This window comes from Asterias rubens, chromosome 5 (assembly GCF_902459465.1).
Source record: "Asterias rubens chromosome 5, eAstRub1.3, whole genome shotgun sequence".
Lineage (NCBI taxonomy): Eukaryota > Metazoa > Echinodermata > Asteroidea > Forcipulatida > Asteriidae > Asterias > Asterias rubens.
Window position 1 is genome coordinate 5,548,700 of NC_047066.1, and position 22,264 is coordinate 5,570,963.

General features: G+C 38.7%; 2 protein-coding genes across 2 annotated transcripts; one reads left to right on the forward strand and one right to left on the reverse strand.

Moving 5' to 3' along the window:
• Positions 1 to 841: 841 nt before the first annotated feature.
• LOC117290407 (tektin-1-like) lies at positions 842 to 5,168 on the reverse strand. Its single transcript, XM_033771793.1, has 6 exons — positions 5,048 to 5,168; positions 3,980 to 4,207; positions 3,433 to 3,598; positions 2,570 to 2,842; positions 1,923 to 2,145; positions 842 to 1,483 (listed from the first exon to the last, which is right to left on the reverse strand). Exons 2-6 carry the CDS (start codon positions 4,167 to 4,169, stop codon positions 1,127 to 1,129), a joined length of 1,209 nt encoding a protein of 402 aa, XP_033627684.1. The 5' UTR covers positions 4,170 to 4,207; positions 5,048 to 5,168; the 3' UTR covers positions 842 to 1,126.
• Positions 5,169 to 5,621: 453 nt separating this feature from the next.
• Positions 5,622 to 21,184, forward strand: LOC117290817 (tricarboxylate transport protein, mitochondrial-like). The gene is made up of 6 exons (XM_033772380.1): positions 5,622 to 5,991; positions 13,750 to 13,957; positions 15,431 to 15,657; positions 17,031 to 17,251; positions 19,477 to 19,550; positions 20,416 to 21,184. The coding sequence occupies exons 1-6, from the start codon at positions 5,793 to 5,795 to the stop codon at positions 20,528 to 20,530; spliced, it is 1,044 nt and encodes a 347-aa protein (XP_033628271.1). The 5' UTR covers positions 5,622 to 5,792; the 3' UTR covers positions 20,531 to 21,184.
• The last annotated feature ends 1,080 nt before the right edge of the window (positions 21,185 to 22,264 follow it).

A 22,264-nucleotide genomic window follows, 5' to 3' on the forward strand; every position in this document is an offset into this window, starting at 1 on the left:
TTCCTATCAGGTACGTATGTGCGGGCAGACGTCATATGTGAGCATGCAAAAAGCCCACAGTTGTGACGTCATCTAGAAATAACACAATTTTCTTCTGTTCAGGTTCACGTGTTTGCTCACGTTTTATGCAGCTTACCCACGCTAATGAGTAAGCCAAGTTAAGCTAGTTCTAGAGTGGTTCTAAATGACTACAACATTTAAAGAGGAAGCAAACATTGAATGGTTGCATCGATTGTCAAGACCTGGCTGTAGACTTTTGGAAACTTTCATTCATTTTATATTTTATTAATATCAATTATTACCTTGTACTTTAACACTTGTATTTTTACAACTTTTATGTGAACATAATATAAGAATTACAATTTACACTTCAGTGAATTAGAATCTCGGCTGGTAGGTAATGTTTTGGAAGAAATTAATACAAATAGTTGGACGGAATATTTGTTTGTTTTAAATCTGAGAGGGTACCCAGCACACACCAAAAACCCACATCATTTTACAAAGTAAGAAAAGTACTGAAATGCTTGCACAGTGTTATGAAAAAAATTAATTCTGACAGAGTGACAAATAACCTATTTTTATGAATGTTTTCAGTTAGAAGCGATCAAGGGCCAATTTCATGATCTCGGTAAAAAGGCAAATTTTATTTTCTGGAGTAGTTTGCTCAACGTTAATATTCCCCTCATTTGATGTTCAAGTACATTTGTGCAGGTTTGATGCACATGTCAAGCCTGGAATTACACGCAGCCCTCGGAGGCCGTAGCCTCTGTTGCCCCTGGTCTTGGCCTTTGTGCCCTTCAAAAGTTTCTCAATGACTTTTAATATTTTAATGGAAGTGCCCTTGAAGAGCAAAATGAAAAAGGTCTTGCCCTTTCAACGTTCAAAAATGAAATTCCAGGTCTGACATGTTTGACTGGCTCTCCACTCAATTTTGCTCTGCAAGTATTTTTTTAAGAAATGTGAAATTTCCTCACCAATCCAGGATAAGTATTTATGTACTTTTGATTGGTTATCCAAGGGTTCAACTTGAAGGAGGTTAAGCCCGGCACTTATTTTTGTTACCAATGAATCTGGCCCTGATCATCATCCGCAGATAAATATCAAATTAATGCTAATATAAGACATCTCAGAATTTCTTGATGTTGATGCTCTGTCTGAGACCCATGCACTTGACATTGTCGATATGGACAGACTTTGACTTGACGTCAATGTCTTCCTCCAGTGTCTGCTGCCGACGGATCAAGCCCTTCAGTTGATCCTGAGCGCCGGCAAGCGTCTGCTGGAGCTGGGAAACGCTGGAGTCGATCTCGGCAACCTCGTTGATGAGGCGGTACTGGACGGGGTCACGGCACAGCTCCACATTGGGTCTGTTTGTGCGGGCATCCAGACGGGTCTGAGACAGCATCATGGGACCACGCTTGTCCTGAATGGCCTTGGTCAGCCTCTGGATGTTCTTCTCCATCTCATCGATTTGGCCGAAGATCTGAAGATAAAAAGAAACAAAACCATACAGTAAATACTGTGAAGTGTATTTTGTAGTAGTCTTAACCTCAAATTTCTAAATAACAAAAAAAATCATAACAACTAGTTATTATAGAATGCTTTATCTACAAGCATTGCTTATCATAATTTGTTTCAAAAAAGGTTTTTGAATTATAAGACCCCTTTGTGTAAGGGTCTAAAAGGTGCTTTGGCGCAATCAGCAGCCACTGCCAGAAACACCAGGGCAAACCCCTCCTAGCGACGAGTGTAACTGGGTTTACACAAAACACAGAACCAACGGCTTTATGCCCTGTCCAAAAGATGGACCCTTCAAACCAGTGTACACTGCTTGTCTTCAGGAAAATGTGAACTTGACCTGGCGTTTGAAAAGTTTCTTAGATAATCCAGCAAACCCGCTCTCTAACATTAGCACATCGTACCTTAGAGAGATGTGTCTCCAGTTCGCTCTTAGTCATCTCGGTCTCGTCGATGCGTTTCTTGAAGGCGAGGTTGGTGTCGCTGACTTGTTTATTCATGTCGTCCTTTGTGGTGTCCAGCAAGCTGTCGATCACGGCGCGTAGATCCACGGCATTCTTGCGATCTCTCTCGGTCTTCAGGATGTTCTCATTGGTAAATTGCTGCCAGTCTTCTGGGGTCACGGAGCTATAACAACAAAAACAGAGTCAAAGATAAATAGACTGATAAAACTAAGTCGTCTCTGTTGACTTATTTAGAATCGATACATTTATTCAACATTAAACCACAAGGGAAAATGACTGGGTAAGTTTTTAATAGTTTGGCAGTGAAAAATAAAATAAAAATCAATCCCAAACTACTTCCTACCAAGAAACTTAATTTCAAAAAATGGATAAAGGCCTGTTGTTTCAGTAATAAATGTGAACTTACATTGTGACGTTAATTTTCGTGCAGTAAGCACTTGAAGGTTAGCATGCCTTTTGTGTGCTAACAGGCTCTATGAATTGGGCCTGGTTTGAATTGGAGAAACTTTGGATCAATTTCTTTTTGCTATCAAATAATAAACCACAAGGGAAACTTTCTTTTTGAAGAACAGCGATGGCATACGTACTTGCTTTCAATTTTAGCAGCCCCTGATTTGAAAGTGAGCTCCGGGTGATCGTCTCTGAGCTCCCTACAGTCCTGATCAATGTCCAGGGCATCAAACTTATCGGTCAGGTCCTTCTCCAGAGTGTAGCGACGTGACCTCATGATCCTGATCTGCTCTGTAGTCTGGTCTAGGGTCCGTTGGAGTAGAGCCATGACACCTTGAATGGTCTCGCGCTCCTTCAGGAGGTTCCGCTCCACGTCGTCGTGGACGAGATCGATGGCTTCACGTCCCTCCCTAGAACAAAAATATTAATATCATACAGGTTGGCAAGATTGAAAAAACAAAGTTCACAGATTTGGACAAGACTTAATTGGTAGATTTTCATGGTGGGAGACCTTTGAAATAGTTTTGCTTAAAATGCTATAGATTTTTGGAAAGGAGTAAAACCCAATGTTTGAAAACAGTGAAAACTTTTTTATATCTGTAAGTTTTTTTTAAATTAAATGTCTGTTTGATTCCGGCAGAGAATGTAGCAGAATTACATATATAATCAGCTATTGGTAGCCTCAACTAGCAAGGCGAAAGGGTGGTGCAGACAACTTGCTTTTAAATCAACTAATACAAACAGTTTGGAGCATGGCTCAAAAACTCAGATTGATTTAACCCACGGCACCCACACCCATTGCCCTGATGCCCAGTGATTTTGCTGTGTGTTGCTCATTTGCAAAGTTCCAATACAAATTCATATATTTCCTCAAAGAGGTGCTAGCTGCCCTTCACAAGGGGGCAATTGCTGTGCCCCCTCAAGAGCAAAGTTAAAGGGCCTGACACAGTAACAATTTTCTTGACTTATTTTTGGCCTACAAGGACTTGGGTTAATTTACCTGTAGAGTAAACATTGATTGGCGATTGCTAGAGGTTCTCTGCATGCTTCTAGTGCATTAGCTAGTCTGGTTTTATAAGCAAGTAACATGTCAATCTCTTTCTTAGTGTCGTCCAGTTTTCTGTTGAGTTCCTCTTTCCAAAATGTGACATCATGGACTCTTTGCTCTAAAAGAAAAAATACATAAATAAATATAAATAAACAAATAAACAAAGTTTCGTCGGGAATCCTTGTTGAGGATTATGCATTCATTCTATTACTCAAAATATTTTTAAAGGTTAAGTATACCTTTGATTTATTGAACCGTTTGATTGTTTTAATCCTATAAATTTTGATAAATAAAATGAATCAACCGGTGAAAATTTTATCTCAAAATGTTGTTGTGTCTTTTGAGATATTGTCATGTCAAAAAAAGTGGAGCGGTCATGCAGAAATGGTTTCTCAGATTGAAATGTTTCCGAATCCCTCTCTCTATAACCACATTCCTTTCAGGGGAATCATTTCTTCATAGTCTTCACAAAACAAATTTTTTTTTTTTAGATCCGTACCGAATTTCTTGTTGACATCTCTCTGCGTTCTCTTCGTCACTTCTTCTGTCTCATCAATAAGTCGATCACTCTCGTCGATCAGACGCTCAGCGCTTGCTCGTTGCTTCTCGGCATTGTTGTAGTTGGTCTTGTTGGAGTACGCCCACTCTTGGTGAGTGAACTTTGGTGGGGCGCTGATCAGTTTAGCCATTGTTATTGGAATGTCTTGGACTTTGATGCTTGAATTATCTGAAGGAAGACAAGAGATGAAAAACAGAAGTTAAAGTCTGATCTAACAAAATAATGAAATTATGTAAAAAACTAAAAGCATATTCTTTTGATAAATGGATCTTGGTTTTTATATGCTAGTCAATTTTAAATTGAAATGATCATCAACCTGTGAAGAGAAGGTTAAGTTTTATAAGTACATAAAAGTATTCCCTACGACTGATGACATTGTCCCAAGTGTTTCGGGGAAAAAAAATTTACATTCAATATCAGGATGCTCAATTACAAACAAACAAACAAAAAAACAAATCATGTATTTTGTAGTTACCAATAATGACATAAAGGGAAGCTTTCCACTATTATTATCTTCAACCCCCGTAAGTTTAACTATAAATCTATGGACTTTTTGAAAAAGTACCCAAATCCTTTCATAAAAACAAACCCCTAGAAATCTTGACGGAAAAGTTTCCGTATGGCGCCACCACTTTTTCATTCGATATGAAATAATATAGTATCTAATTTACCTCAATGAGATATCCCTTTTTGTAAAAATGAGTGAAAAAGTGGTGGCGCCATACGGAAAGTTATCCTAGAATACAAACTTTTACAGAACTGATGATTGATAGTCAGTTTGGATCAGTTTGATAGTCACTGCTGCAGTGTCAGTCAGTGCACTAGTTGGCTGTGTGACTTTGTGAAACACGACGACATAGGCTTTTAGTAAATACTTTTAGGACCGTGATAGAGATGATCACGACGAGAATCATCAGAAATGTGTTGTTACACCACCGACGACAAATTTACAAGAAAATATCGTGACGACAACTATATCAATTGAAACACGGTAAAACAGGGTCTTACCTCGACTCAATTGAATGCTTTTCTTCCAGTATTCAGGACAGGATGACTTTGTACTTGCAAAGAGGGAGTTGTCTCAGGTTGGTTTATGAAGCTTCGTGTACTTACTAAAAAATGAACCTGTATTTTGTAATGTTTACTCTGTGAGCACTATGTACTGTGCACACAAATCCCATATAACCATGTGTGCGTGCATAGCAACGAGATCAATCTATTCAATAATAATGGGGAAACTGTTGGGACAATAAAAAGAAGAAAGCATCTAAAATTGCTTTTGCTTCATAATTTAGTTTTAAAACAATTTTATGAAAGTTTTGTGTTTATTTTCTGTATCTAATTATTTCATTGTATTGCTTATTTTTTGACATTCTAAACTATTTTTGGAATGTCTCCCCTACCAAAAATATTGGTATGTGCCATTGTTGCTGTTGCCAAAATAAATGAAATACCGCGCTCAGACGAGATTGTGCGATATTTTACGACAACGTGCACAAATCATGCATATCATGCATATTCATGACAAAAAGTGGGATGGTCTGACATCACAAAGGTCATGTCATGTCGTACGTGACCTCGCAGTCGTACCACCCGGATTTGTATGTGTATCGTTGTGGAACACAAACAGTTCCGTTTTAGCTGGAAAATCCTACATTTCCAAGCTCACATGAAGTAAAACTGCGACTCACTATTGAGACAGAGATTCAAATTATTATTTTACTACACAAAGTCAACTCGAAAAGTCGGCAAAATGAGCACACGAATAAAAAATAGAGAGGGCAACAGCATCACCGGAGTTTCTTTGATGTGTTCGGAAGTGAGCAACTCGTCGGGGCTTTCAAGTCGATTGAACCCATCGTTTGGCCAGGCAAGGCCGCTGGCTTTGGCTGCTGCCGCACCAATGCGAACTGGTGGTAAGACAACTCATCCTGCAAAGGCAATTATGGCAGGTAAATATGTCCGATATGTCTTTATTTTCATTGTATATCGATGTACATGTATGGAAACATTTGGGAGTTTAGATAAAGAAAGATTTGTTGTTTACTTTTTAATTTTGTGATATTGGATTATTTGTATTGACTATTGAAATGATAAAATCATTCACATTATTTTGCTCACATTTGAAAACACCTTTGTGATAATGATGATGAAATTGTGTATATTAATTTAAAGTGTTGAAAACATTTTTTGTAATTTTTTGTTCAGAAAATAAAGTAAGTAAACAAAATGAACCTGGGTTGAAATGAAACAATTCATTTGTTTGATATATCGTAGGACGTCCTGTTTTCAAGGTGTCCCTTAAATCGAGGCAAATCATAATAAAGAACAAACCGCTTTAACAGATATAAAACAAATTGAGTAACTCAATAGCTTGGGGTGCACTGTTTATCTAGTTAAACAATTTGTTAGTAAGTTTCAAACTTTAAATAAAATGACTTCTAAATCTATCCTATTCATACATATTTTAATTTCCAATGCTATTTGTACGGCATGATTCTATATCAGACAAAATCAACATGTTTTTTACAATTCTGTATAATGAACATGCCATTGTATTTATAACTAATAAGAGTCAATATTTATTTATACTACAATCATATCAGTGACAGAAATAGACCATCAATCATTTACATTGATTTAAGGTGTGTATTTAATTTAAGGTTCAACCTTTGGATTGTCCGGGTAAAACTTTAAATTTGCATCAGAGATAAATAGACCGTGGGATGATGCTCCAAATTCTGCTTTCCAGTAGTCTACCCCACACAACTATTACATTTGGTCTCAAAATTTGTAGAAAATTCAACTTACAAAGAATATTATTTGGTTTTACCCATACACGGTATGGGTTGGTTACACCTACTCAGTACTTTCCTGAGTCCTCCTGCAAGACTAATTTCCCTGCCGTCGATTTTACCAAACTCTACCTAACTTAGGATTAATCTTAGGACGAGTTCAGTTCCAGATCCATAGACGTTAGGACACATTGAACCCATCCTAAGCTAGGACGAGGTACTCATCCTAACTTGAGATAGGATTAATCCTAGCGTTTAGTGAAATCGGCTGCTGGGCATGTTACTGAGGTGTGATTTATAATAATTAACAATTACAACATTTATAGAGCGCTAAATACGGAAGTTTCTAAGCGCTACAACCAGATTGACAGAACAGATGGGTTTTAAGTTGAGATTTAAAAGTGTCCAATGAAGGAGCTGCTTGAATGTGGGTGGGTAGCTTGTTCCAAAGAGTTGGAGCTATGATTGAAAATGCGCGATCGCCATAGCGTGTCATGGTGCGGGGTCCCGGTGAAAGCTGCAAATGAGCGATTGAAAAAGAGCGAAGGTGTCGGTAGCTGATGAAAGTGAAGAAGAACGAAGGGCTATGAGGTCTTGGAGTATACATTGGTGTGAATCCTTCCTTTGCCATTCAACATTATCCATTTACAATAAAAAACAATATCTTGAGTAAAGCACTTGAAAAGCCTATATCAGATCTTTTTACAAAATGACTTGGACTATTCTATCCTCTGGTCCGGATCCCAGACCAAAGACAGTGACAATGACATCATTGAAACTGAACTTTGTATGCCTGACTAAAATACAAATAAATTGTTGATTGTAATCATATATCCCAGTGTGGCAATGCTCCATAATGTACTGTACATGTATAAATCTGTTGCACTCATTTAAAAATTAGGCATCTATTTTCAGGATTTGCCTTACTTCTTGATGCTCCAATTTTTCTTGAAATAATGTAAAGCAGTCACTATGCCCCTTTGGTGACTGACTGCCAGCCAGTCACCAACGGGGCATAGAAGAAGTGCCTCATTTACCTCAAAAATCTACATGTACATTACAGTACTGCAATGTGCACTGGTTTCACAGTATTTTTTATTGGCAAAAAATACAAAAAATGTTCCTAGTGCAACTAGACAATACCACCAGTTAGGGACAATCTATTATCTTCACCTACAGCGCAACCGGACATTTTTTTTATACAAAATACCTCTAGTGAAAATCAATCAATTAGTTGAGTCATACTGCATCTCCATGGTTAGATTTGCACACACAGACAGACACTCTTAAGATTACCAAGTGGATGCAACCCTACACCAGAATCGTTACATGGTGCAGCACCCATTAGCTAAACCAATATGGATGCTCTACATACTGTGTGGATACTATAGTCGTTCATTAGTCTGCCAAAATGTGCAATAAGGAGTCAAATAAGCTTCTATTACGTACTGTTGAGTGTTCACTTCCAATTTAAATTTGCTGTACTGGTAGTGTATGCAATTGATCCATGGTTTGTTTTAACCAGGATTTGGTAAAAGGGTTTTAAAACTGGACATATCAAAACTAGGTGTCCAAACTGTTCACTTATAACTGATGAAACAAATTAAAAACACAGTGTCCAAAAGACATCCAGACACACAGACAACCCCTCTGGCTTGACAATATGTTTGGCCTGATTGTCTTGTAGTCATGGAGGTACAATTGTAGAGAAGATGATGAAGATCTAAATGTCAGTTTTTCTTTTGAAGGAAAACCTACGCAGTCAGATAGGGACTGAAAACCCATCTGAGGTGAGATTTGAACTGGGTCCACAGAGGTGAAAGGCAGGGAAAGAAACCACTAAGGAGCCACCCTGATGAATGACTCATGCTGTCTAAGTTCAGTACAAACTCAAATTGATTTCCATACTTTATAGCTAAGCATTGGAATGTACCGTTATTTTAATCAACAAAAATAGAAGAAAACAGTGTACTGTGCACTTTGACATGCACTGAGCGTATGACATGATCATGATCGGCAGAAATGTCAAATTCTCAACCATAGATAACATGTTAGTCTACAGTCTAAGTCTGAAATATCAGTTGCCAGTGACCTCTAGAGCTCTGTCAATATGATAAAAATTAATTTGCATTTGAGCTTGATAAGATTCCTGTCGTAAATTAACTGCCGCGGTGGGATAGGCTCTAACCAGATTGAGCTGCCTGGATGCACTTCTCCACTCATCCTTCTTAGCCTGGCAGCGTCTTCAATCAACACCCTAGCAAGGAAATGAAATAGAGTTAGTGGCTCTTAAAGGCACTCCACACCTTTGGTAATTGTCAAAGACCAGTATTTTCACTTGGACACTTGGTGTACATCCCAACATGTGAAAATTTGGACTCAATTGGTCATCAAAGTTGCACTGACAATAATGAAAGAAAAAACGCCCTTGTTGTTGCACAACTTTGTGTTCTTTCATCCCCAGATGCCTTATAAATGCTTCAGGCCTGAAGTATTTTAACATTTGAGTGAGAAATAACCTCTTTCTCAAAAACTATGTTACGAGGGAGCTGTTATCAATAGCTCTCCATTGCTTGTTACTAATTAAGTTTTTATGCTAGCAATTATTTTGAGTAATTTCCAATAGTGTCCAATGCCTTTAATGCGAGAGACACAACAGACTTGAATGAGAAATCAGTTTAAAATAATATTTTGGGTTTTGATTTACATACATTAAATAAAATGTCCATACAAGTATAGCGTATCGTACACAAGTACATTGTGAGACATCGTTTTGAGGAAGTATACCTACCTTTGGTATTTTTTCTCCCAAAAAATAATGACCATAAAAACTTTCTTGGTAAGAAGCATTGCAGCTGTTGAACATTTTGGGAAACAATTCCCTTGAAAGGAATGTGGTTTTAGAGCTATAGATATTCCAAATGTTGAAGATTTCAATCTGAGAAACATTTTTAAAATTGCATGAAACATTTCTCAATCAAAAATTTACGGATTATTCTTCTAATAAAATGTTCACAGGTTAGTTAAATTATTGAGATCTCCATTTATTTAGGATTAAAACAATCGAACGGTTCCTAAAACCGAAGGTATACATTGTAATTTGCCTTAAAAACAATGAAAAATGCAAGGTAAATTTGTTTGTCATTTTCTGCTGGTACTGTAAGTTGTAAGTAAGTTTTTTTTTCCCCAAGGCATTAGTGACTATTTCACACAGGCCAGATTATTCGTTTTATTTTTACTTTCTTTATTTTTTAGATTTTGGTTTAGGTTTTTTTTTTTTACAAAATTTGGATCAGACCAAAAGCATGACCACCAATTGTAAATAAAAATTTATAATTTATAATTTTTAAACACATGTTCCATTGATCAAAAAGGTAAGTTCAACATCAATACGTACATGTACACATGAAGAGACCAATGTTTGAATGCAATACATTCTAAAGCCCTACAGATGGACTTTTCTCTCACAAAAAAAAAGGTGTTTGTTTACTTTTTTTAAAAGAAGAATCCAGTGTGTTTTTTTCAATTACACAGCTGTGATATATTGATCTCATGGATGGTTTTTGTCATGCGTACACAAAAATGCATAATGTATGGTAGCCCAAAGGAAAATTGTGATAAAAATGTAAACAAGAGAGTCGTATGCAACTAATTATTTATGTGGAGAGAGGGAACTATAGTTGTTTGTACCTGCAAGTAATGATAAATTTTATGAACAACAAATTAGACATGGATGCTGATTTGAACATCGTAAAGTTATTTACATGCAGTGAAGAAATATCCATTAATGTGCATTTAGAATGCTCTCCAGGTTATTTGTTTACATGTACACAGAACGTGTGAAACATGTAAACAATACAAATTACAAAGGACTAGTGAAATGTTGAGCTCACTGGTCCTGCCGGGTAAGCTCGGCCATACTTCCTGCGAATGCGATACGAATTTTGACGTCACAGGGCTATTTTTGCAGCGAATGTTTCGCAGGAGCTAAGCACAAATCAACTGACGCGAATTATTCGTTGTGATATTGTGACGTCAAAATTCGTATCGTAAATTCGCATTCGCAGGATGCACGCTTAATGAACCAGGCTTCATTCACTGAAAAGTATACCTAAGTCAATTAATATTTACTTATAATGCACAGCATTGCGATCTGATGACAGTGTTTCAACTCAACTTATGGGGTGTCGTGGCCGAGCGGTTTAGAGCACGGAATTCAAGCTCTGCTGATTCTGTTCAGCAGAGTGTGGGTTCAAATCCCGGTCGTGACACTTGTGTCCCTGAGCAAGACACTTAACTATTATTGCTTCTCTCCACCCAGGGGTAAATGGGTACCTGTGAGGGCAGAGATGGTTCTTGTGATTGATTTAGCCAAGTAGCGCATTTGTTGCACGAGGCTGTATACTCCCCAGGGAGCTGAGATGGTGTAAGGAGTGAATTAAGGCCCAGTGACCAGGGGTAATAATTTGAAGCGCTTTGAGACACCCGTTCGGGAGTGAAAAAGCGCTATATAAACTCAAATTATTATTATTATTATTAACCCCAAAAATGTAGACTGATCACAGACAGCTTGACTTCCTTGCACAGAGAGCACTCCAAGTCTGTCACAGCAGACGTCAGCAAGCGACACTTGAGTTTAATTCACTCAAGAAAATCAGGTTGATTACCTTAATAGTGTTAGCTTTTAAATTGAATGCTGATATTCTTCTACTGGCTCACTGGAGTGATTGTAGAGATCCACAACAGCAAGTGACTAGTGTGTTTTTTCTCTGGTCTTGTGTACAAAAGATTACTTGCAATCGGAAATGTAAATTTAATTACATTTCTTTTTTATAGGCCTAATTTCTTTTTCACTTTTTTATTTTGGGGGGGTGGAATTTTAGTGTTGCTAAGTAAATTTAATCTGGAATTTTTTATCTTTTACTCATCTTGTTTGAAGTTTGTTTTGTTTTTGATTTCAAGAAGAAAATGAAATTGGTGATAATTTTTTATTAGAGGTCAAATTGATTTGCCTGTACACATAACGTTACATCACATCGCGCCTATTTCACAGGTAGCAAGAAATTATTGCTGACAAGTGCATGCACTAGTTTTTTCTTTTTTTCTTAGCATTTTTTTACAACAGTTAAACACAGCTATAATTTGTCAGAGCTCTGTCATATGCATAATTCCACTAGTAGCAGAGCCAAGAAGTTGGGACCCCCCCCCCCCCAGGTCAACAGAGGAAATGACCTCTGATAGTACCAGATGCATGTACAGTAGTTGAGGTGTTTTTTTTACCTCCGTTGGCCAAGTGGTTAAAGACACACAGTGCAGACACTTTGTGTACGTAGATTGTAAAATTATGTGTAGACCTGTACTGTATAATACTTTGTTTACATTTTTTAGAATAACTATGTACTAGTTGAGTCTGGCGCTCCACTCGTGCATTTCTGCTGGGTGTAACCATGGAGGAATAAATTGGTGTAACATGTTTGAAATATGAATGTATACGTAGTCTAACTTGAGCTGAATTATCTACTGAATTAGTTTTATGAAATCAGGGTGCCAGGCTGTTGAGACTAGTACATGACAACAATTGTTATTAATGCTGGTATTCAACCGGAAATCATCATTAATTAGCGCTACAACTGAGGTACTTTGAATCGGTGGTTTGTGTGCATGGTGAGGGCATAGTTTTTCCCAGCAATTTTGCATCATAGGCCTACTGCAAGATATTTAAACCGAACTTACATTTTGCCATGCATTTTTGGATGGTCTTGAAAACCTGTTTTGTATTCTTGTCTACCACTAAAAAAATGTTTTACTCAGCTCATACCCCAGGTTGTGCATATTTGTATACATGTATGCTATCTTAATCAGTGTGTAGGTTGGGGGCATAGCCCATGAGTAGGCCTATTGCATAGCATAAAGATTGGACCATGGAGGTTCTATTTCTACCTCCATGATTGGACTGAACTCTGTTTTGTACACAGTGGATGATGATTTTTTGAGTTGCAACTATTTGTGCTAGATTTTGCTATGCTGTACCAGGGAAACCATTCACTGAAATCAATAACCATGGAGGTAGTTACCTCTATGCTATGATGCAAAAATACCATCTCTCTGTTTGTTTGCAGCACAGAGCAAGTGGCTGTGTGTGTATTTTTGCAGTGTCTGTTTAGCTGCTACTAAACAGGCGCGCCCCTTCTGCATATTCATGATCTATTTGTGGGTGTGTAGCATTGTGCTGCTACTGATTGGCTAATAGAGGAGGCCTTGGTTTTCTTTTGTGTTGGGTCATTGGGTTGTGTTCAATGAAATAGTGAATAGGGATGGTATCCTGATGGGAATTCTGCAAGTCACGAAAGTTTGTTATTTCAGGGTTCACTGAGTGGTTTTTGAAAACTAAAAGAAATTATGGCAACTTGGATCAATTTCAAAGATAATAAAGTAATGTACACTGTATTACCAGAAATTACTTCAAACATTAATGTTTATGACCCTGATAATTACATTACACATACACTGTATTAACATTGTTCCCAAATATAGTTGAATAATTCTTGAACAAAATAAATTGTCAATAAAAAGCACAATTGATGGAAAGCAAATTAGGTTCATTTGAAAATGAATGAAAAGGAAAAACTGTATTTGATTGTCTTGTTGTAAAAAGGTCAAATTTCGCAGCGCTCAATGGTTGTAAATTGAGAGCCATATTGTGTTTTTAGGGCCTGCTCACATAAGCTTGCGCGCAAACACTTGTATGACTGAGAATTTCAAACGTGCTTTAACAGCAAACCGATATGTCCTTATCAGTTGTTCAACACAGGTAAAAGTACCTAAGTTCAACCAATAGGACTGCCTAAACTTTCTCAGTATTCATGAATACACATTTCGTTAACATAATCTCCTTTTATTTTATTTCATTAACAGGTGGCATTGCCGGAGGTATTGAGATCTGCGTCACATTCCCAACAGAGTACGTCAAGACCCAGCTGCAGCTAGACGAGCGGTCGGCCAAGCCACTCTACCGGGGTCCAATTCACTGCGTCAAGCACACCGTACAACACCATGGGTTCTTTGGGTTATACAGGGGGCTCAGTCCTCTACTCTATGGCTCTATACCAAAAGCTGCAATTAGGTAAGCAAAAAAAAACACATCTGGGCCCAATTTCAGGGCTCTGCTAACCACCGAATCCTGCGCTTACGGTCACCTTTCTCTGCTTATGTGCAAGCGCCGAATTTCTGCGCTAGCTGTGTAAGCGTAGAATGTCTTGTAACGTGGAGTAAGCGCATGCACACACGCTAAAATTCCCTGCTAACTTGGAAATACGCTTGGCGTAATCACAGAATTCCCTGCTTCGGTAAGCATCGATTCTGTGCTTACAGTAAGCAGAGCCAAAAAATTGGGCCCTGAAATACTGGCTTCGTCTTAATTTCACAAAGCACTAAGATTCATCTTATAAGATGAGTTGCCAAATTCGCCGGTAGTGATTTGTCTTGTGAGATCACATTTTGCTTTGCAAGTAACATCTTTAGGTCAGTCTTAGCCCTTTGTGGAATAGGCCTTGGAGTTACAGGAAGGCTATGGAGACGTTGGCCTCTGTCCCCTTCCAAACTTTCCCATAAACTTTGAGATTGTTCAATTCAATAGAAGTGCCCTTTGCAAAAGGAAAATGGCCTTTTCCTTACAAGAACAAATTTGTATTCAGGCCTGTAGAATATTTTACTCAGGCTGGCTTAGTGGTTTATGTCTTTCATCTCTGTGGCACTGGTTTCAATCCCGGACTGAAGCCTTCATGTAGATTTGGTTTTAAGTCCCTAACTGAGGGTTTTCCCTCCCTAATTAAAACTAACATTATCTTCCGGTGAGTTTTGCCGTAGCACCATAAAATCTCTTTCGAGTGGTGTTGGTTCTGGGAAGAATCTGTGGCTGACGTCTCAACATTTCGATCTGTGTGCTCTACTGATCATCTTCAGGGGAAGATCAGAGCACACTAATTGAATCGTTGCGTTGTCAAATACCGGTTCTTCTCGGCACCAACACTACTCACCTGGGCCCGATTCAAAGAGATGCTGAAGCAGCAAATATTGCTGATCAATTTTCTGCTAAGCAGAAATGAGCAGGATACCATTACCAGTCACAATTTGTACTTGTGACATGGTAGTTTGGCTGGTAAGTTTATTCAGGTAAGCGTAAATTTGTTATGCTTAGGTACATATTGTGCTTGAGCAACTCTATGAATTTGTGCCCTGATTATAATCTCACCATGCCAAGTTTCAAATCATACTTTATCATTATCTTCGTCTTCTACATGGGTATCTACAGGCCTGTTGGTCACACTGCTTAACAGTCACCTTTGAGGGTCCCTTGGTTATCACCAAAAATATATGATATATGCTTTCTCTAGAAGACGATTAGAGCATACTGATCGAAACGCTGAAACCCACGGTTCTTTTCAGAACCACCCCAACTCATTTAGAGATTTTCATTACATGGTATTACCGAAAACCTTACTAATAATATCATAATATTTCCACCATGCAAAGTTTCAAGTCCTACAAAAATGTATCATTCTCTCTTAATCGAACTCTATTATTTCCCATTTCTCAGGTTTGGTGCTAATGAATTCTTCAAGAATCAATGGAGGAGTAGACACAATGGCTCACTAAGTAAAACTGGCAGTCTATTCTGTGGCCTGGGTGCTGGGGTGAGCGAAGCTATCCTCGCCGTCACTCCAATGGAGACCATCAAAGTGAAGTTCATTAACGATCAGACGTCGGCCAAGCCAAGATTCAGAGGCTTCTATCACGGAGTTCGGGAAATTATTAAAGAGCAAGGTTTGTTATCTTATTCAACTTTAATGAACAGGGATTTGATTTCTCCAGTTTTAATCGAAAATAATTTTTTTTTTTTTAAAGGAGTAGGTCTCATAGTTCAAAAGTAGTCCCATTTACCTTGCAGGAAATACTGTATGTTGAAGCGCCACACAGTGGGCCAGGCCGAAACCAAAGTGCTCCAAAAAGGGTGAAACGTGACCCTGCTAGTTTTAATTTTTTCAACACTTTTGAGGTTGCTTATACCCCATGGGACCATTTTATGGGGAAATTAAGCAAAAAATATGTATATTGACTTGTCATGACCTCTTAAAGGTATGCAAATCCACAGAAATTGGCCATAAAATGAAAATAGTTGCAGAAATCTTCATAAAGCAAAATTAGACACCTTGCATTGGGTTACGGAGCTAAACTTTCACTTGGCTCTAGTTTAGGGTTCATATTTGAAGGAAATTAAATCAGTTTTTATTTTTGTTGAAGTTTTCTATGAATAAATACTGACAATTGTGTCAACATTGACATGAAATTTACGTTTTCTGTGTTCAGCAATACGGAAACTAAAGATTGCCGTCGATTGCTGCCTAAAGTCTACTCAATTCTAATAGAGCAACTTGTTTGCATCATTTTGGTACCAAATTTAGCTGCGAAAACCTGCGATACACGATTTTAGAGCAGTTTTTCTGAAGCGATCACTGTACGTTTTCGGCCCTTTTCTGATTGTTACATATGGCGCGCTCCACTGAGAAACACGACACCCGAGCAAGGCTGCGCTCGCCGGAAAGGTGCAATATGATACCCCTATTTGTGTCTGATTGCGCAGTTGAAATTTCAATGTACTTGGTGTCTCATATGTTGTGATGAGGGATACTGCCGCTAGTTGTCTTTAAATGTATCTGTCAGCTGTACCACAGTGCACAATGGCGTCTTTACCAAGAAAGCGATTATTTGAAGTTGTTAGTTCTGTTGATGATGCATCAAACATTGAAAACTCTTGTCGTGGTTGCTTAGAATTATTCACAGATGCAAGCAATTAGTCACAATTTTACCGCGATAAACAGTCCATTACATCAGGACCAATCAAAGATCAGTATTTTGATGACGTCATACTCCGATCTAATTATCACCATTGGATTCTACGGGTCGGAAAAGCTAAGTAGGTGAACCTTCCTGCACAAAACTTAATGATTTATATTTTTGGCGCACTTTCATCCCATTCTGGCCCACTGTGCGCCACTGAGTGACGGATATGCGCGCTATATAAGAAGCCACTATTATTACTGTTACTATTATTATTATTATTATTATTATTATTATTATTATTATTATTATTATTATTATTATTATTATTATTATTATTATAATTATTTGTCTTCAAGGTTTCCGTGGTACTTACCAGGGCCTAACAGCAACCATCATGAAGCAAGGCAGCAACCAGGCTATCCGCTTCTTCGTCATGGACTCTCTACGAGAGTGGTACCGAGGTGGAGATCCTAACAAGTACATCAACCCACTGATAACCGCTCTGATGGGAGGCTTCGCTGGGGCAGCTAGTGTGTTCGGTAACACCCCGTTGGATGTCATTAAGACCAGAATGCAGGTAAGGCCGTGTCCAAAATGACGACTTCGGCTACAGCTACGGCTAGATCACCAGTGTTGAAGAATAGGCAGAGGCGCGCGATCTAGCCGTAGCTGTAGCCGAAGTCGTCGTTTCGGACACGGCCTAAGATTGAAGTAAGGTTTGCAGCTAAGTGTGTACATGTACCCCACAAACAGAGCATTTAGAACAAACAGAGGGTGGACTGTGCATGACGAGTAGGATCTGAAAGTTTGCATGGTGGGAGTCTAAGTAGGTGAAGTTTACTGAAGCACCATAAGCCTTTTTGAGGTATGGCGGACGTGATAGAAGTGCACTGTTTAGTTTGGGTGTATTCAGACAAATTTACCCAAACCTTATAGTAATGTAGCATTGTGTCCACCATATCTCAAAAAGGCTTATGTGTGTATCTCTTTTGAGTAGTGTAGGTTCTGAAAAGAACTCAACGTTCCTGAAGAAGATCAGAGCATACTGATCAGAATGTTGAGTTGTCAACCATCGGTTCTTTTCAGACCCAGCACTGCTGATGTGAGCATTTTCAATGCAGGACATGGCTTTTGATAATAATACCAAACCTTTTAACACCTGCCCCCCCCCCCCCCCCCCCACCCCCCCCCCCCCCCTACCTGTGTCAGCTCTGGGCCGGGGAAGAAATAGAATAAAAATTCCTTTCTGTTGCTGGCTTGTTGATATTCTTATTGAATATCTGGCGATGTCACAAGAGAATTTCCCCCCCCCCCCCATTTGGTGAATTGTATACACATTTATTGTCATAGCGCCCTCTTTTGAATCAACTTCCTTCAGAGTCCGTATTAATTCCCATATTGGGAACAGAATCTCTGGGGAAAGATTTCCCTAGGACATCTGCGCACCGTAATTCTGTCATTTGTAGACAAAATATACGACACCCTTGTTATTCTTTTATAGTCAACTTACCATTGCTGGGACTTTTAGATAGTACAAAGGGATTGCCAAGTGTGTTTTGTCATACTTACTAGAAAAATTATTGATGTTTATGCAGCTTTTGATAATACAATTTAGTGATGCGTGTGTATCTGATTATCTGGCAGGAAAATGTATGCCCGCTGGTAAATTTGAAAGCTAGCAGTGTACCCTTCAGACTGTGTTATTGGTTTTCCATGAAAGCATCTTCATTGGGAGGGGAGTGTACATGTGCTGTACATTTTCAATTGTAGTGTTGTTTTTTGCAGGATTGAGTCTACACGTGTATATAATTCTGTCATTGCCTGCTTTTATTTAACAAAAAGAACTTGAAAATATCACCTGCCTTATATTATATGTTATTGTCTTCATGATTGCATGTTCGGGTTTTTGTCAATACTTCTTTGATGATTTTGCAATGTGTAAAACCTGTCCTTTTTATGCTTTACAGAGTCCATGCCCATGTACCTCTTAACGATTTTGCTTTGTGGAGTGCACGCAGTACACACAGAGACATTGTATAAACATGTATAATTCTGTGCTCTGTTATCAGTTTCTTTAAAGCCATTGGACCCTTTCGGTACAGAAAAAACAAAAAAAGTTCACAGATTTACAAATAATTTACAGGGTTTACAGAAGGTAATGGTGAAAGACTTCTCTTGAAATATTAGTCCATGAAATGCTTTACTTTTTGAGAAAACGGTAAAACAATATAAATTCTCGTTAGCGAGAATTACGGATTTATTTTAAACACATGTCATGACACGGCGAAACGCGCAAAAACAAGAGTGGGTTTTCCCGTTTCTTTTCTCCCGACTCCGATGACCGATTGAGCCTAAATTTTCACAGGTTTGTTGTTTTATATATAAGTTGTGATACACGAAGTGTGGGACTTGCGGACAATACTGTTTACCGAAAGTGTATAATGGCTTTAAAACAGTTGTGTATTTTTGTATTGCATTTTTGTGTGTTTTCTCCCTTGAATGTGCGTACATGTACATTCTTCTATGATGTACATGTGCTGGTAACCTAGGCATCATAAAGTGTGTTGTTTTCTCAGCATTTAATCATGTAACAATTCTATGTAACTTTATAAACTGTTTAAATATAAAAACTTTCCTTGAATAGTAAATCTAATATGCAATATGAATTGAGTATCGCCTAATACAATGTAGGATAGTAGGCCTAAGAGTTTATAATATCTATAATTTAAAACCATATCACCGATGCCAGATTCCTTCCAAATGCATTTTTTTCATTCCTACCACTGCTTTTTTTTTTAATAGGGATTGGAAGCACATAAATATAAGAGCACCTGGGACTGCGCAGTCAAGATATGGAAGCATGAAGGACCTAAAGCGTAAGTTTACACTCGGAGCCCCCTTTTCACATGAGAACACAAAAACAGACATTACTGGTGACACTTTCACCTGCTTGTGAAATAGATACAGAGGGGACTTCAAGTGAAAGTTGTCAGATGTTGATCACTGTCCTGCACTCTGTGCTGAATCGTTACCTGATATTGTTAACTTCTGTTAGAAACCGTGATCAAGGTCTTGTGTACAAATTGTTGATGTTTGTCGTGTTGATAGCGATGAAATATGTAAATTGCACATAGCGCGTGCGCACTTACGTTTTGGTTGGCAAAATGAGGGAACATCGCACTGTTTTGTACACGGCTAACGGGTGCGTGACGCAGACGCGATTGCGCGTCTGCTTAGTGCACAACTCTATGGCGCTTGCCAACCAACAGGGTCTGTACGCATGCGTGAATGTGATTAGCATATTTCATGGGAAGGGTCCATTCGCAGCAGTTGACTTGTGCTCGACTCTCTTGTGAATTTGAATCAAAAACAGAGTTGTGACGTCAAATTCACGCCAAATTCGCTTCGCATTCGCAGGAAGTATGAACCGAGCTTAATACACTCAGTTACTGCTCTCTGCGATTGAAGACTGCTCTTGAACGAGGCTGCTGGCTCTCCACTGCTACTCCCAAAATAAGACCGTAGTTGTGAGAGCAGCAGTCTCGGGCCAGTAGTCTCGCGAGAACATTGCAGTGTCGCGAGAATCGCTAGTCTACAAGTCTAGATCAAGGTACAAAAGAGTAATGCTAAGTAAGTAAGTTTATTTTGAGTAATTGCCAATAGTGTCCAGTGGCTTTAATGGTGCATCTCTGGGATGGTCAAACACATTCTCAATTGACTATTTTTTTTGTCATTTTTCAGATTCTACAAGGGCACCCTTCCCAGGCTATCCAGAGTGTGTATTGACGTAGCTCTAGTCTTTGTCATCTACGACGAGATTGTGAAAATACTGAATAGAGTGTACCCAACAGAATGATTGAATCCTGACGGGAGGTCTCTCTCGTCTCTGATCCTACAGTCCTGGAATGAAACTATTCGGTCGTCTTCATGATGCATGACCCCCCCCCCCCCCCATTCATGCCCTTGTCTGTTGGTGGAAGAGTTTTTTGTAGATCGGTCGTACAATCCTTTAAACATTAAGTTTATACATCCATATTTCACCGGACGTTATCACACAACAAATCTTTCCTGCGCCATTTTGGGAGTCAGACTTGGGGTTGTCTCTCATCATTTGAAACAATTGGGTATTACGCATGACAAACACAAGGATTTCTGGCCTTAACTGTTACAGAAAGACAAGCAGGCAGACACCCTTTTAGATTTGGCACCGAGAGAAATTTGTCTAACACTTAAATTAACTTCAAGGTATACATGTAGGTTTTGGAGGATTGGGGGAGGGCGTACGTAGAATTATTTTTCTCCTAGATTGTAGGTTTAGGACTTGGCACTTCTTTGAAGACGCTTAGTTAGAATGAAAAATATATGATTGTATATTTACTACAGTAAAATTGTTTTTATTACCAAGTTGACAGTTGTGTTCACTTGTTAGATTGTTTAAATAGCAAAAAAATTTATACTTGTGGTAGCACAAAGTTGGCACTGATCAGCCATGTGAATTTGTACTGCTTTTTTTTTTAGCAAAGTAGTATTCCATAAGCAATTTATCATCAGGTCCTACACAAAAACAAATAATTTTAGTATTTTTTTCCAATTTAAAGGTGGATGTTATCAAGAGACCTCAAGAGCAGTATTTTGTCCTGTCCAGAATTTTATGTTTGATAATAATAAATATAAACAACTATGGGTTTTAATATAACACCAGTATCTGCCAATGTTGTGGCTCATGACGGATCAACTTTATTATCTCTGTACGGTGTGCCATTTATTTCATTCCTTAAAGCATCTCAGCCCCCTGGGGCATGTAAAGCCTCTGCTGCCAAATTCTAGCCTATCAAGCTAATTACAAGAAACATCTCTGCCTTCACAGGTACCCACTGGTTGAATAGAAGCAATTATAGTCGAGTGTCTCGCACACAAGGACACAAGTGTCATGACCGGGATTCGAACTCACACCTCTAATTGCTTAGCCACCAGAAGTCCGGTGAAGAGAACCATCTCTGCCCTCACTGGGTACCCATTTACCTCTGCGTGAAGAGAAGCAATAGTCAAATGTCTTGCTCAAGGACACAAGTGTCATGACTGGCATTCGAACCCTCATCCCTAAAGACCGAGCCACCAATAGTCCAATGAAGAGAACCATCTCTCCCCTCACCAGGTACCCATTTAGCCCTGGGTGAAGAGTAGCAATAGTCAAATGTCTTGCACAAGGACACAAGTGTCATGACTGGGATTCGAACCCTCACCCCTAAAGACTGAGCCACCAGAACTTGAGTACGGTGAAGTAGACGGCTCGGTCATGACATGCTATGATGGAGGCATTTGTTGAAGATTGTGGGTGCTGTACAATTGACGATGTACTTTAGTTAAAGGCAGTGGGCACTATCGGTAATTACTCAAAATAATTATTGCCATTAAACCTTAGATGGTAATGAGTAATGGGGAGAGGTTGTTAGTGAGAAACGGCTCCCTCTGAAGTAACCTAGTTTTTGAGAAAGAAGTAATTTTCCACATATTTGACTTCGAGACCTCAGATTCAGAATTTGAGGTCTGGAAATCAAGCATCTGAAAGCAAACAACTTCGTGGGACAAG

Coding starts and splice junctions, on each gene's coding strand:
- LOC117290407 (XM_033771793.1), bottom strand. CDS start 4,169: ATGGCTAAACTGATCAGCGCCCCACCAAAGTTCACTCACCAAGAGTGG. Junction 3,599..3,979: donor AGATGTCAACAAGAAATTCG/GTACGGATCTAA, acceptor TTTTTCTTTTAG/AGCAAAGAGTCCATGATGTC. Junction 1,484..1,922: donor TGGAGACACATCTCTCTAAG/GTACGATGTGCT, acceptor TTTTATCTTCAG/ATCTTCGGCCAAATCGATGA.
- LOC117290817 (XM_033772380.1), top strand. CDS start 5,793: ATGAGCACACGAATAAAAAATAGAGAGGGCAACAGCATCACCGGAGTT. Junction 5,992..13,749: donor TGCAAAGGCAATTATGGCAG/GTAAATATGTCC, acceptor TTTCATTAACAG/GTGGCATTGCCGGAGGTATT. Junction 15,658..17,030: donor GGAAATTATTAAAGAGCAAG/GTTTGTTATCTT, acceptor TTTGTCTTCAAG/GTTTCCGTGGTACTTACCAG.